Genomic DNA, 12,902 nt, shown 5'->3' with positions numbered 1-12,902 from the left:
CCATCTACCGGGAAAATGATGGTTGAAGGTCATCCAGTTGTGGTGACACATATTCAGTCAAACGGTCAAAGTAAACATTTGCAGTAATTAACCTCTCATTGACGAAAAATGGACCAGTGATTTGATTGCACATGATCCCAGAATGTGATTAAAAACTTTGATAACCACTGAGTACAGAGAACAAATCTGATTAACATATCTCATCAGTTGCTTTTGTAATATACACTGCTCAAAAAAATTAGAGGAACACTTTGAAAACACATCAGATCTAAACAGGGGGAAAAATGATCTTGAATATCTTTCCTGATAATAAGTAGGTGATGTATTAGTAACAAAATGATGCCACATAATTTGACAGAAATGAAAATGATCACCCTATAGAGGGGGGAAATCAAGGACACCTCAAAAATGAAAGTGAAAAAATGATGCAGCAGACTGGTCCATTCTGCCAAAATGTCATTGTAGCAACTCAAATGATTCTCAGTAGTTTGTGTGGCCCCCACGTGCTTGTACGCATGCCTGACAACGTCGGGGCATGCTCCTAATGAGACGACGGATGGTGTCCTGGGGGATCTCCTCCCAGATCTGGACCAGGGCATCACTGAGCTCCTGGACAGTCTGAGGAGCAACCTGGCAGCGCCGGATGGACCTAAACATAATGTCCCAGAGGTGTTCCATTGGGTTTAGGTCAGGTGAACGTGGGGGCCAGTCAATGGTATCAATTCCTTCATCCTCCAGGAACTGCCTGCATACTCTAGCCACATGAGGTCGGGCATTGTCGTGGACCAGGAGGAACCCAGGTCCCACTGCACCAGCGTAGGTTCTGACAAAGGGTCCAAGGATTTCATCCCGATACCTACTAGCAGTCAGGGTGCCATTATCTAACCTGTAGAGGTCTATGCGTCCTTCCAGGGATATGCCTCCCCAGACCATCACTGACCCACCACCAAACCGGTCATGCTGAATGATGTTGCAGGCAGCATAACGTTCTCCACGGCATCCCCAGACCCTTTCACGTCTGTTGCATGTGCTCAGGTTGAACCTGCTCTCATCGGTGAAGAGCACAGGGCGCCAGTGGCGTAGTTGCCAATTCTGGTGGTCTATGGCAAATGCCAGTCGAGCTCTATGGTGCTGAGCAGTGAGCACAGGGCCCACTACAGGACGTCAGGCCCTCAGGCCACCCTCATGGAGCCTGTTTCTGATTGTTTGCTCAGAAACATTCACACCAGTGGCCTGCTGGAGGTCATTTTGTAGGGCTCTGGCAGTGCTCATCCTGTTCCTCCTTGCACAAAGGAGCAGATAGCGATCCTGCTCAGGGTTTAAGGACCTTCTACGGCCCTGTCCAGCTCTCCTGGAGTAACTACCTGTCTCCTGGAATCTCCTCCACGCTCTTGAGACTGTGCTGGGAGACACAGCAAACCTTGCAACGGCACGTATTGATGTGCCATCCTGGAGGAGTTGGACTACTTGTGCAACCTCTGTAGCGTCCAGGAACCACACCATGCTATCAACAGAGATGTTGATCCAAGCCAAATGAAAAACTACAGCAGTAGAAAGTCAGTCAGTAAAAAATCAGCCAAAAGAGATGAGGAGGGAAAAAAAGTATCAGTGGCCTCAACCTGGAAAACCATTCCTGTTTTGGGGGCTGTCTCATTGTTGCCCCTCTGATGTGCCTGTTGTTGATTTCATTAACAACAAAGCAGCTGAAACTGATTAACAACCCCCTCTGCTACTTAACTGACCAGATCAATATCCCAGAAGTTTGACTGATAGGTTGCTATACTCTGATTAAAAAGTGTTCCTCTAATTTTTTTGAGCAGTGTACATTTTTTTTTATTATTATTAGAAAGAGACTTTGTGGACACCCTGTATTTTTCAGGGCCCAGACAATAACTTGTCTGCTCGTAACTTACACTATAAAACCTTTGCTTGTTTTAAACTGCTTTTACACCTAAATGTGTAGAATATATTGATTTAATTTGTACTTTTATGTGTTATCCCTTCCCTTTTCAGTTAAAGGTTGAGGGATGTCTCGCAGTTGCCTCTTGCTGCTTTAGAGTTGCTGCAATAAGCAAAAACAAATTGTTATCGAGGCATTGTGGAATACCAATAACAGTGGTATAGTATGCTGTATGGGGGGAGGGGGGGTGAATGCAGAGGATGGGTTTTTTAGAAACTGTCACAAAATTTGAGATTCAGTTGTACTCAAGGTTTACACATATTGAACTATTTACCTCCTTGGGGTGTTTTGTGTATGGTCTGTCTTTGTTTGCCCTTTACACACACATTGGGAAAACTCGGGTGGTTTTATGCCTTCTATCTGATCTGACCAGTTCAGGTTGCACGACTTTTATGTTTGAAACCTTTTATCCTGCTGACATCAACACAATTGTGTGAAATGGAGGAATAATCCAAACAAATAGGAGTATCTGACCCAGACCTCTGTAAAAAAAAAAAAAAAAAAAAAAAAAAGAGTTGAAATGCATGAACATTTGACAGTTCCAGCCTTAAGTGACCTTAAGTCAGCCTTATCAAAGGGAAGAGTGCATTTAGTTTGAAAAATGAAACCGTGATGTACATCTGATGTTAAACAATCAGTCGCATCCATGTGTACACAAGTATAGTCTTACTTTAAAACAGGTTTACTGTGAAACTCCCAAAGCTCTCAAGTTACGCAAATGGACCTATACAATAAGAGATGCCAATGATTTAATTTATTAGCTGAATGATTATATGTATAAAATATATTTTCATGAATTTCAAATGCATGTAGAATATATTATTAAAGTGTTTTATGTTTGTAAATACTGGCTGGTCTCATTCTGTTGGTGCTGTAAGTTTTACTGTTTAGAGGTCAGCAGGTAAGTAACTAAGCCATTGGATAGTCTCACCTCTGACTAAAAATGTAAACACTATAACCAGTATTTCTGTACATACTGTCTATTTATTTAACCTTCAAAGGCCTGAACAGCCACCATTGTCCAAAACCATGTACTGATCTAAAATGTCTAAGAACTTTTGAACCACTAATCCTATCAATACGTGGAAATAATTCAGGTCAAATACAGTTTGTCATCTTTTTGTGGTCATCAGATCTGACCCATTTGGACGTTCAGAGGATCCACAGTGAAACAGTCATCTGCTAAATCCTTTACCAGTAAAAACATGTAGTTTGACAAATGACAGTGGTTGGAGACACTTTGTTAATATTAACAATACATACTCTGTTGATGATATATTTGGCAGAAAACTCTACTTCAGTTTTCTCTGTTTTTATGTAGTAACCTTTTACTTTTTCATGAACTTACATGTACATGGCCTGTAAATTAAATAAAGCAAAATACCTGTGTTCCACTGAAAAATGCTAAATTCAGAGGATAATATTGTAATAAATGGTGATAAATTACTCAGGGAAGGTTAATAATAGTGGAAAATTAATTTTGAAGTGTCATGAACAGTTGTAGGTAATAAAGTGTTAAGACTAACATTTAGAAAGTAAATGACTGACTGAACCAAAGTCCTGCACGGGTCCACTTTTCTAAATCAGTACCCTCAAAGCTGAGTACCACAACCTGACCTGCTACCCGAAATTTTTTTTTTCCTGTCCAATCCACACCCACCCGTACCTGTGTACATTAGACCTGCAACCCGACTCGACCTGTGATTAAACACATTGTCTACACAGTAACTCACTTTTCAGGGCTTTATTTTTGGCTAAACCACATGCCATCAATAAATCTCTAATATGTGCTGCTCAGTGATGTCTGTGGCTGGATGTAAACAGAGGTGGAGCTCACGTCACAATTAAACAAACTGGCTGTGGATCAATCACGGTGAAATTAGATGATCATCATCATTAAATGTCCTGCAAATTATTTTCATCCATGACTCTTCTATTTTTTCACATCTTTGCCCGCTACCCGCCCACATTTCATTTAATTTTACCTCTGCCCATACCTGCAGAATTTTTTTTTTTTTTTTTTTTTTTTTTTTTACCTGTCCCCACATGTTTTTGCAGGTTACCTGTGTGGTGCAAGACTCTGGACTGAACTAACAAGTCCCTAGACTAGAGGATGTACTCTACATTGCACATCAAAATATGAAACTGAGGCTGTGTTTAATCTCCAGCCTGAATATTACATTGAGATTTATTACTCAAAATGAATTTGTTTTGTTTGGCTAACATTTTTATGTATTATTCAGTGTTGGTCTCCAGTGTGAAGATCATTATCCCCACACAATAAAATACTCCACTACCAGTAAAAGTAGTCTTGTACTTTAAGTAAAAGTAGACTACAACAAGAGGTGCTGACCCTTGTCTATCAAACCCAATTCTCTGTTCTCTCTTTTGATAGAATATTTTTATTTCTATTCTGTAAAATATCACACAATAAATATTTATATCCATAGACATATTTAAATGAGCATGTAAGTCTCAATCATTCATATGTTGGAGGGATGGAAACAATTTTTTTATCCTTAGAACTTTCACTTTTGGCTGACCAGGGTGTGTCATGGTCAACACAACAGCTGAGATCACTGGTTATCGAGGTATGGTACCAACATTATCACAAACACACGGCACTGACCATCTGAACCATGGCCTGACTCAATAGTGGATGGTCAAAAAAGACAGAAATTACACAGTAGTTTGTTAGACCGTCTTTCGCTCTGATTATGGGACACATTCACCTTCATTTGTCCCAATAAAGGTCATAAACATTATTTTCCATTCAGAGTTGTACTATTTTTTTTTCCAAGATCTTGTATTGATGATGTAGAGTCGGACCGCTGTGTGAAGTCAGCTGAACACATCGCAAAGATTCTTAATGGGGTCCAGGTCTAGACTCTGGTGGCCAGTCCATGGGTGAAAATAATGTCTCATGCTCCCTGAACCATTCTTTCACAATTCGTTAGCCTTATAGCATAATTGCCTAAGTCCTAGTTTTTTCAGGTCATTGCCAATGATGCAAAATGAAGCAGCAGTGTTAGGAGAGAAAAGTTACACAGATATCACAATTTGGCCAAAATTGAATTTGTACTGTAGGTACTAGGCATGATGGGTAATCCCTTTATCCACCTTTGATGTGCAGACCACTCTGGAACAGGGTCAACAGGTGGACTGATGACCACATGACCTTTTTCCATTTCCATTGCTCTCTATCAAACTGATGGTTGTTTCAGAAATGAGAAGCTTCTCCCTGCATCAGTTAAAGGGTTAAAGAACTTGTAGTAACTAAAACAATAATCATTACAGTAATGGAAGGGTCTTAAATATTTGCTTTGTTAAATTAAGGCGCCAAGTTTTAAATAAATAAATAAATAAATAATCATTAAAAGAGTGATATTTAGCTTTTTTTAAAATGGAATTATGCATTTTAACACATTTCCCTGTGGTCTACATAAACTGTAAATGCTATGCTTGGGTCTGAATTCTTCATTAATTCTACTCCACAGGTCCATCTTCAATCCTATTTCTGAGTAATGACACCAGAAAGGTCATTTTGAGCGCTGGCCCTTTAAATACACATGAGCCACTTCAGGCCCCGCCCTCTCCAGGTTGTTGACTGTGCTGCTCTGTCCTATTCAACCAATAACTGTACATTTTAGGTAATAGGCTCGAAGTTTGGACATATTTTCAGTTTTTACTACAACTGCTGCTGCTGATAAACAATTATGTCGTACTCAGAGAAATGTTCGTCAGAAGTCTTGACCTTATATGTGCAAATGTCGTGATGTAACTAGTTATAGACGTAACAAATTAAGCAGGAATTAAAGCAGGTTGTAGAAATCTCCTCCAGTTTTGCCAAAATGAATATAAAGATAGCTTTGCAGCACCTGGAGGGTTCAAATTCAAACTTTATGAACTATTAGGATCCAAATACACAAGTAAAGGTACCAAAGACTAATAAAAGTGGGTTTAGCAAAATAATGACCCCTTTAAGTAGTCTCTGTGCAGTAAAATGGTCACTGTTAGTGTCTTACTTTATTAATATCTATGATGTGTTGGGATTCCCATTCCTACTGCATTGATGTACATTCAACAGTTCAAGATGCTGAAGTCTGAGCTCATTTGAACCATTTTATCGAATCAGTGACTCTCTCCATTGAACAGTTGTTACTGAGGACTGAAGTTGCATTGTTAACATCTGACCTTATTTGATTCAAGACCACATACCATAAAAATGACCCAAATCACAATGTGAAGGATCAGATTCCAAGTGATTTGTGCTGTTCACACTAACATAAAAAAAAGAGTCACATATGAGTTTGGCTGCAGTTCTGTTGTTTATTAATGTAGAAGTCTAACATGTGGAGGCTCTCAAGGTAGTATTGTATGTTACATCCCACAACATGAAATAGCAGGGACTACAGTAGCTCAGTTTGGGGTGGCTGTGACTCAGTTGGTAGAGCGGGTCATCCAGTGACCAAAGGGTTGGTGGTTCAAATCCTGGCTCTGATGATCCACATGTCGAAGTGTCCTTGGGCAAGACACTGAACCCTAAATTGCTCCCAGTAGGGTCTGGTAGCACCCTGCATGGCGGCAACCACCCACTGGAGTATGGGTGTGTGAGTGAATGGGTAAATGTGAGGTCTTGTAAAGCGCTTTGTGTATAAAATGTGTTATATAAGTTCAGTCTATTTACCATTTATTTTATCCTCTTTTTTGATACAATTTAACTGATCCTTTCTTTGGACAAAAGTAAGCTTTAACGTGTTTGTTTTACCTTGCCATGTTTCGGTGGTGACGCTTCTGAGGAAGACTGTTGAAATATGTCAGTCATGTAAAATGAATGAAACAGGGACTAAACATACTGAGCAGGTGGATCATGGGATTTCAGATTCTTTAGGTTTCTGTCAGCTTTAAAATTATATAACAAAACCCTTTCCAGTAAAAACACATCTGCTAACCTCACTGCCAATACAATGTAAATTTATCAAATTACACATCCTGAACATTTGTTTCCCAGGGTATTTAAAGCTGTATTGTTATCAACTTCCTGTTTTAGAGACCAGTACCCACTGTATAAATAAGACCATAAAATGATCCACAGCGCCACAAAATATATGGACACACAACAGCCTACACTCCCTCAACAGGAAGCTGCAAAATTTGCCTTGATATATCATTACATCCAGTCAGTACTTCCTTAAAATGCAGCTCCCGTGCCTTCCCACATGCGTGTGACAGCCCTCTGTGTCCGTGTGATCCGGCCCCTCCTTTTGTCAAGTATCAGCATGCAAACTTTAGAAGTCCACACCCCTGCACAGCACCGTCATGCACATGCTTAGAGCAGCAGTTCAGACCAGCAGCTCTACACTGACACTGGAATATACTCAGTGGACCAGAGTTTTCTTCCTGCTTGGTTTTGTAGATGGTATAAGAAGACACAATGAGAAGGAGAGACTTGTGCTACAGGTACTGCACTGGTGTCTGGGGTGACTATGGACACAGACTGTTCTACTGATTTTAAGATTAATAAAGGAGTGGCTGCATGGTTGTTTCCCAATACTTGGCTCATCATCAGTTTGGAAGCTGGTAAGTTTGTTGGTAAGCTCTGTTTTACTCCAAACCATTTGATCACCAACATATCTGGACATCATACTCTTTTTGAACTTTCGCAATACTGTAAATGTGATTCTCATCTTCTGTTTTCCAATAAATTCTCCAAAAACCTTTCTTTTTTCCCCCAGTGCTTTTTGTACATATATATACCCACAAGCATCCACAATGGACCTGACTCTGTGGCAGTACCAGTTCAGGATCATCATGTTGGGGGATTCCACAGTGGGAAAGTCATCCCTTCTGAAGCGCTACACCGAGGACCTGTTCCTGGAGTCTATCAACCAGACGGTAGGCGTGGACTTTTATGTCCACTTCCTGGAAGTGGAGCCTGGGGTCCGTGTCAAACTGCAGTTCTGGGACACAGCTGGGCAGGAGAGGTTCAGGTGAGGACAGATGTGGATGGTGATAAATGCAGATGAGGTGTCTGTTCAGTGCAGAGGTAGAAAGTGTACAGAACCTTTACATGGGTGCCACACTGAAAATACTTATGGGAAAAAGTATATTCCGATTCTACGTAAGTAAAATAACAGAAATAAAAGTATTCATTCTGCAGTAAAATGGCCCCTGTCTGTGTTTTTTTCTACTATATACAGTCACAGAAAAAATTATTGGACTAGCAAAAGTCATCAAAAACAATGGTTATGCAATCAAGTACCAACTCCTGTGTGAATCATGTGACTAAAACAGACAGAAAAGAAAACATGGAATGCCTAAAAGCACTGTTTTTGGCAGTACAGTGCCATAGATATTGATGTAAGAACTGAAGTGATTCTGGTTATTATCAAGAAAACATGGAAAATGACCAGATATCAGCTCTGAAATTAAACTCTTATGAGCTATTTTGGTTATCATTATATTTGTCCAAACAAATGTATCTTTACTTGTACCAGGCATTAAAATGAACAAGAAATTGAAGAAAACAAGGGTCTGATTTTTTTTTTTTCTGTGACTGTATGATGTAGTTGAGTCCATTTTACTGCTGAATTAATGTGTGTTGTGTTTTCCTACTGTAGATTTTTAATGTTGAACTCACTTTACTTTGTAAACTGTTAGTAGTTGAATCCACAGCGATGCATCATCTGTTTTAAGATAATTATATATTTGCAGTGTCTCAGTCGCTGCTGTTTTTCATGATCTCTGGGGTTTATTTGGCTTAAGAAAGAGGAGAATTTCTAACTCAATCCGTAGAGGAACACTTCATCCTTCAGTTAAACAGAAACATTAAAAATTAATAAGATACATGGTTCTCACTGGACTGCAACAGATGATCAATGAAAGCTGGAAAATAACTAGAAGTCACAGCTATCATACAAATGGATGTAGAGGAAAAACTATTAAAGAAGATACAATATTTGCACCCACTGATGTAGCAGAGTAGCATAACATGGGAATATTCAGCTGAAGTACAAATACCTCAAATTTGTTGTTAAATACATACAGTGCTAAAACAAATGAACTTTTACAATTCATGGATTCCCATTTAGTTGGATCAGAATAATGCACCAGAGTTAGGCTCATTGTTCTGTGCTTCTTTGTGAAATAAATACAAAGAAAGACCTTCACTCGTATGACCTGGTGTGCATACAAATCAACTACTGCTGGTTATTCCATCCACGCCAGAGCTGTTGGTCTGTGTTTACTCTCAGTTATTATTGTGTACAGAGATGGAATATGTGTGCCATTTTAAAGAGGAAGAGGCAAATCTTTGTAAAGGTATTATTATTCATGCACGACATATTTAATGAGAGAGCTAAGAGTAACATGTTTCATTCTGTCCCTAAAATTCATTATTTCATTTCTCCAGTTGAATGAGCTGTAGCAAATTGCAAACTGTGCCTGTTTGTGTTTACCTCATTTCTGCATGGTATCTGTAGCCGGCTAATCCCATATGAGTCAGCTAAAAGCTCAGACAGATCCGCCTGGACTGTAGTTCAGGTTTGTGTCTTTCATAAACAAGTATCATAACGAAGAAGTAAGTTTTGCACCAACTGCCTGAAGGAAGGAGGCCTCTCCTTTGGTTTGTACAGTGAGTCACAGGGGAACTACAAGCCTCATGATAAAGGAAGAGAAACACACAGTGATTAAATTTCACGCAAAGTGATGAAGTCTTCAGCAATCTGCTTATCTCCAACAAGGTCAACTTGAACAGTGAGGAGGGTCAACTGAGTATTTACCCCTTGTGACAAGAAAAAAAGTTGATAACTAGAAACACTCGGAGAGCGCAGACCTCCGCCAAGGCAGATCAGTGACCCGGATTTGGATGAAAATTTCAGGAAATGTTGATTCTGGCACAAGGAACAAATGATTAAATTTTGGTGGTGATTGGGGGTGGGGGTTCCATGGGGGTCACCCGATCTGCCTTGGCGGAGGTCTGCACTGTCTTTTCTAGAAAAGCACTCGTAGAGCGCAGACCTCCGCCAAGGCAGATCCCCCCCCCCCCCCCCCCCCCGATTACCACCAAAAATTTATCATTTGTTCCTTGTGCCACAATCAACATTTCCTGAAATTTTCATCCAAATCTGTCCATAACTTTTTGAGTTATCTTGCACACAAACAGACAAACCAATGCCGACAAAAACATAACCTCCTTGGCAGAGGTAATAAAGTCTAAACTCTGCTGAACTTTGCCACTTTTTTCCTTTCTCCTCAGGTCGGTCACTCGTTCTTACTACCGCAACTCGGTTGGAGGCCTCTTGGTGTTTGACATGACCAACCGAGCATCCTTTGACCACATTAAGGAGTGGCACGCTGAGGTGTGTGAGCGAGTGCAGCCACACAAGGTTCTGTTTGTCCTGGTGAGTCAAAAGAGTGACCGGGACGCTCACGGGGATAGAGTGGTGAGTCGAGAGGAGGCAGAGAAACTGGCCGGACACTTAGGGATGCCCTACGTGGAGGCCTCGGCCAAGACCGGCCAGAACGTGAGGGAGGCCTTCGAGCTCCTCGCCCGCAGAGTCTACCAAGGACTCTTGAGTGGAGAGGTAGAGCTGCAGGAGGGATGGGACGGCGTCAAGTGCACTGCCCCACAGGCGCTGCAGCAGCACAGAGCCAGCCAGTCTCAGTCCAGCACAACCCCCAAGGACAAGAAGTGCTGTGGCTAAACTGTGGCCTGGAAGTGGTGACAAACATGCACTCAGAGCCAAAACAAGACCCTGCATGGGTGAACCTGCACTGTGATACGATGATGGTGAAACACCTCTGATATGCATTTTTTTGCACTCTTAAGATTCTGTCTTTTACAAATCTTTATTATTTCTTCCTCCATTGTTATTTGACAGTTTGAACTGAACATGCAGACATCACTAGTGGGACATGCAGGAACACGCCACACACTGCAGACAAGGAGGGGTGGGCTGTCATGTCAGGTGACCAGGGAGCATATGGGGGTTAAAGTGCTTTGCTTAAGGGTACCTCAGCCAGTAATTTCTCTGTCAGTTGAAGGATTTGAACCAGTGACCCAATCAGACAATGCAATGTCTGAAAAACAATGTGTTGTGGTTCAGCCCACCTAAAAAGAGACCATGTTCAGACATAGACTAGAACAACAATAACCATTACAACCAAGTTCCTCATATAGTTACACAAGAATATGATTTTTTAAAATAACCTTTTTTTAGGATACATTTTCAGCATACATATCCTCTCAGCACAGGTGTAAGCATGTCCAATTTTCCAGTTTTACAAAAAACAACTAACAAACAAAAAGTTAAACTAAAAAAAGAGAAAAAAAGAGAAAAGTAGTACTCCTCCCCAGCCCCCACCCCCATTGGTCCACATTTACTTAATTACGAGTGTTATAGCTATTCTATTCTGTTATGTTTTCTTTAGATTTTTTTAAATTTATTTTTTATCAAAGTAAGAGAGGAAACACAAGAATATGATTAATATGGTTTGGCACCTTTAAGAAAAGACTGAAGACACAGTAATGAATAAGTCAATGCACAGGCAATTTAGTGATGTCACTGCAGTCTTGGTCTTGACTGGTTTTTAAATAAAATCCAGATTACTTTTTGTCTGAACGTGAGATAAGATCAAGTAAAAATGTCATCTGTTCTGTGATAAGATAATCAACCGCTTTCCACTGGCTACACCATCAAATATTTTGTAACTTTTTTGTAGAGCATGTACACTTTTGATTGCAAAATCTATAGCTTTTGTAATCCTAAGGCTTTATAAAGTTCACATTCTCTGAATAGAAATCCTCAGCGATCAGATGACCAGAGGAACAGGATCTGATGAGCTCATTTCTTCCCTCAGTTCAGGAAAGACCAGGGGTTGTGATGACTGCATTCCCTCCTCATTCAGTCGAACAGGCACTGAAATTGAGTTTGTGTCACTACCCACATTTTAATTTCCAGCAATGAATATTATCTCATCTTCCTATAATTGATTTTAGACTCAAAGCCTGTACATTAAAAGGACGTGCTTCAATTAAAAAAAGAAAAAGTTCTGTTTAAATGTGGTGATTCTTGTTCGTAACAGGCAGACGACTGAGGTGGTTTTGTGTCTCTTCATTGAGATTAGATGTTATTATTCTAACCCTTAGAGACAGATCCACTGACAGTTAAGTTGGTTTATTGTCTGCGTACAATGTGTGAATCTGTTTATTGTATATTGTGTGGCTTTGTGCAAAACTGATTAGAATACATAGTGATCTTTTCAATGTGGCAGCAGAAGTCATACTTGAAAATTCTCCTTGTTTATGTCAATCTTTTCTTTTCTTTTTTTTTTTTTTTTCCCCAAGTCAACAGTAAGGGTTGCTTCTATTGTTATTTTGATGAAAGAGACAAGAATAGAGAAAAATAAAAAATAAATATATGAAAGAGATGGGTGAGGTTATGTGTGTTAATGTAAAAAGACCTACTACAATAAGTAACAACGTGCAACTGCACATCTAACAGTAAAGGTGAATCATTAACCACTTGTGTGGCCACTGTCTGCATTCCAAACTAGAACAAGCCTTATGCTGGTGGGGGCTGACAGCAAGAGTATATCCCTATAATCCTCTCAATCCTCAGTTTTATCCTCCTGAGACCTTGCAATGCATTTTTGTCCTCTGTAGGGGACAAAAGTTTGACAGTTTTACTTAAAAATGCTGTCCATAACAAAGGACATTCCATTAAAAAATAAATAAAAATAATTTTAAAAATGAATCTGAAAAAACTGTTGCATTATGCAGTATCTAATCAAGAAAATTGTTTAATGTAAAAAAAAAAAAAAAAAAAAAAAAAAAAACTAAAATTTTCACTTTCCTGGGTCTCAGGAGGACACATAAATCTATTCACAATAATTGGTAGACAATTAATATGAACTCAATTTGAGCTCCATCAACCTGATA

The 12,902-nt window shown here is 39.8% G+C and overlaps 1 protein-coding gene across 2 annotated transcripts; it reads left to right on the top strand.

Moving 5' to 3' along the window:
* Nucleotides 1–6,728: 6,728 nt before the first annotated feature.
* On the top strand, nucleotides 6,729–12,004 carry rab42b (RAB42, member RAS oncogene family). 2 transcript variants are annotated; one of them, XM_030158728.1, is made up of 3 exons: nucleotides 6,729–7,552; nucleotides 7,696–7,950; nucleotides 10,218–12,004. In XM_030158728.1, exons 2-3 carry the CDS (start codon nucleotides 7,733–7,735, stop codon nucleotides 10,663–10,665), a joined length of 666 nt encoding a protein of 221 aa, XP_030014588.1. In that variant the 5' UTR covers nucleotides 6,729–7,552; nucleotides 7,696–7,732; the 3' UTR covers nucleotides 10,666–12,004. The 2 variants fall into 2 exon arrangements, with proteins under 2 accessions (XP_030014588.1, XP_030014587.1); XM_030158727.1 differs by having other exon boundaries at nucleotides 6,730–7,540.
* Nucleotides 12,005–12,902: the final 898 nt, after the last annotated feature.

The sequence above is a fragment of the Sphaeramia orbicularis genome, chromosome 16, assembly GCF_902148855.1.
Source record: "Sphaeramia orbicularis chromosome 16, fSphaOr1.1, whole genome shotgun sequence".
Taxonomy (NCBI): domain Eukaryota; kingdom Metazoa; phylum Chordata; class Actinopteri; order Kurtiformes; family Apogonidae; genus Sphaeramia; species Sphaeramia orbicularis.
The sequence above is the reverse complement of the archived record's forward strand: the minus strand, read 5'-3'. Positions and strand labels throughout refer to the sequence as shown.

What these genes read in the sequence shown, in the direction of transcription:
- rab42b (XM_030158727.1), top strand. Translation starts at nt 7,497, where the DNA reads ATGGTTGTTTCCCAATACTTGGCTCATCATCAGTTTGGAAGCTG. An exon ending in CATCATCAGTTTGGAAGCTG is followed by an intron (nt 7,541 to 7,695) that starts GTAAGTTTGTTG and finishes TTTTTCCCCCAG; the next exon opens with TGCTTTTTGTACATATATAT. An exon ending in GCTGGGCAGGAGAGGTTCAG is followed by an intron (nt 7,951 to 10,217) that starts GTGAGGACAGAT and finishes CTTTCTCCTCAG; the next exon opens with GTCGGTCACTCGTTCTTACT.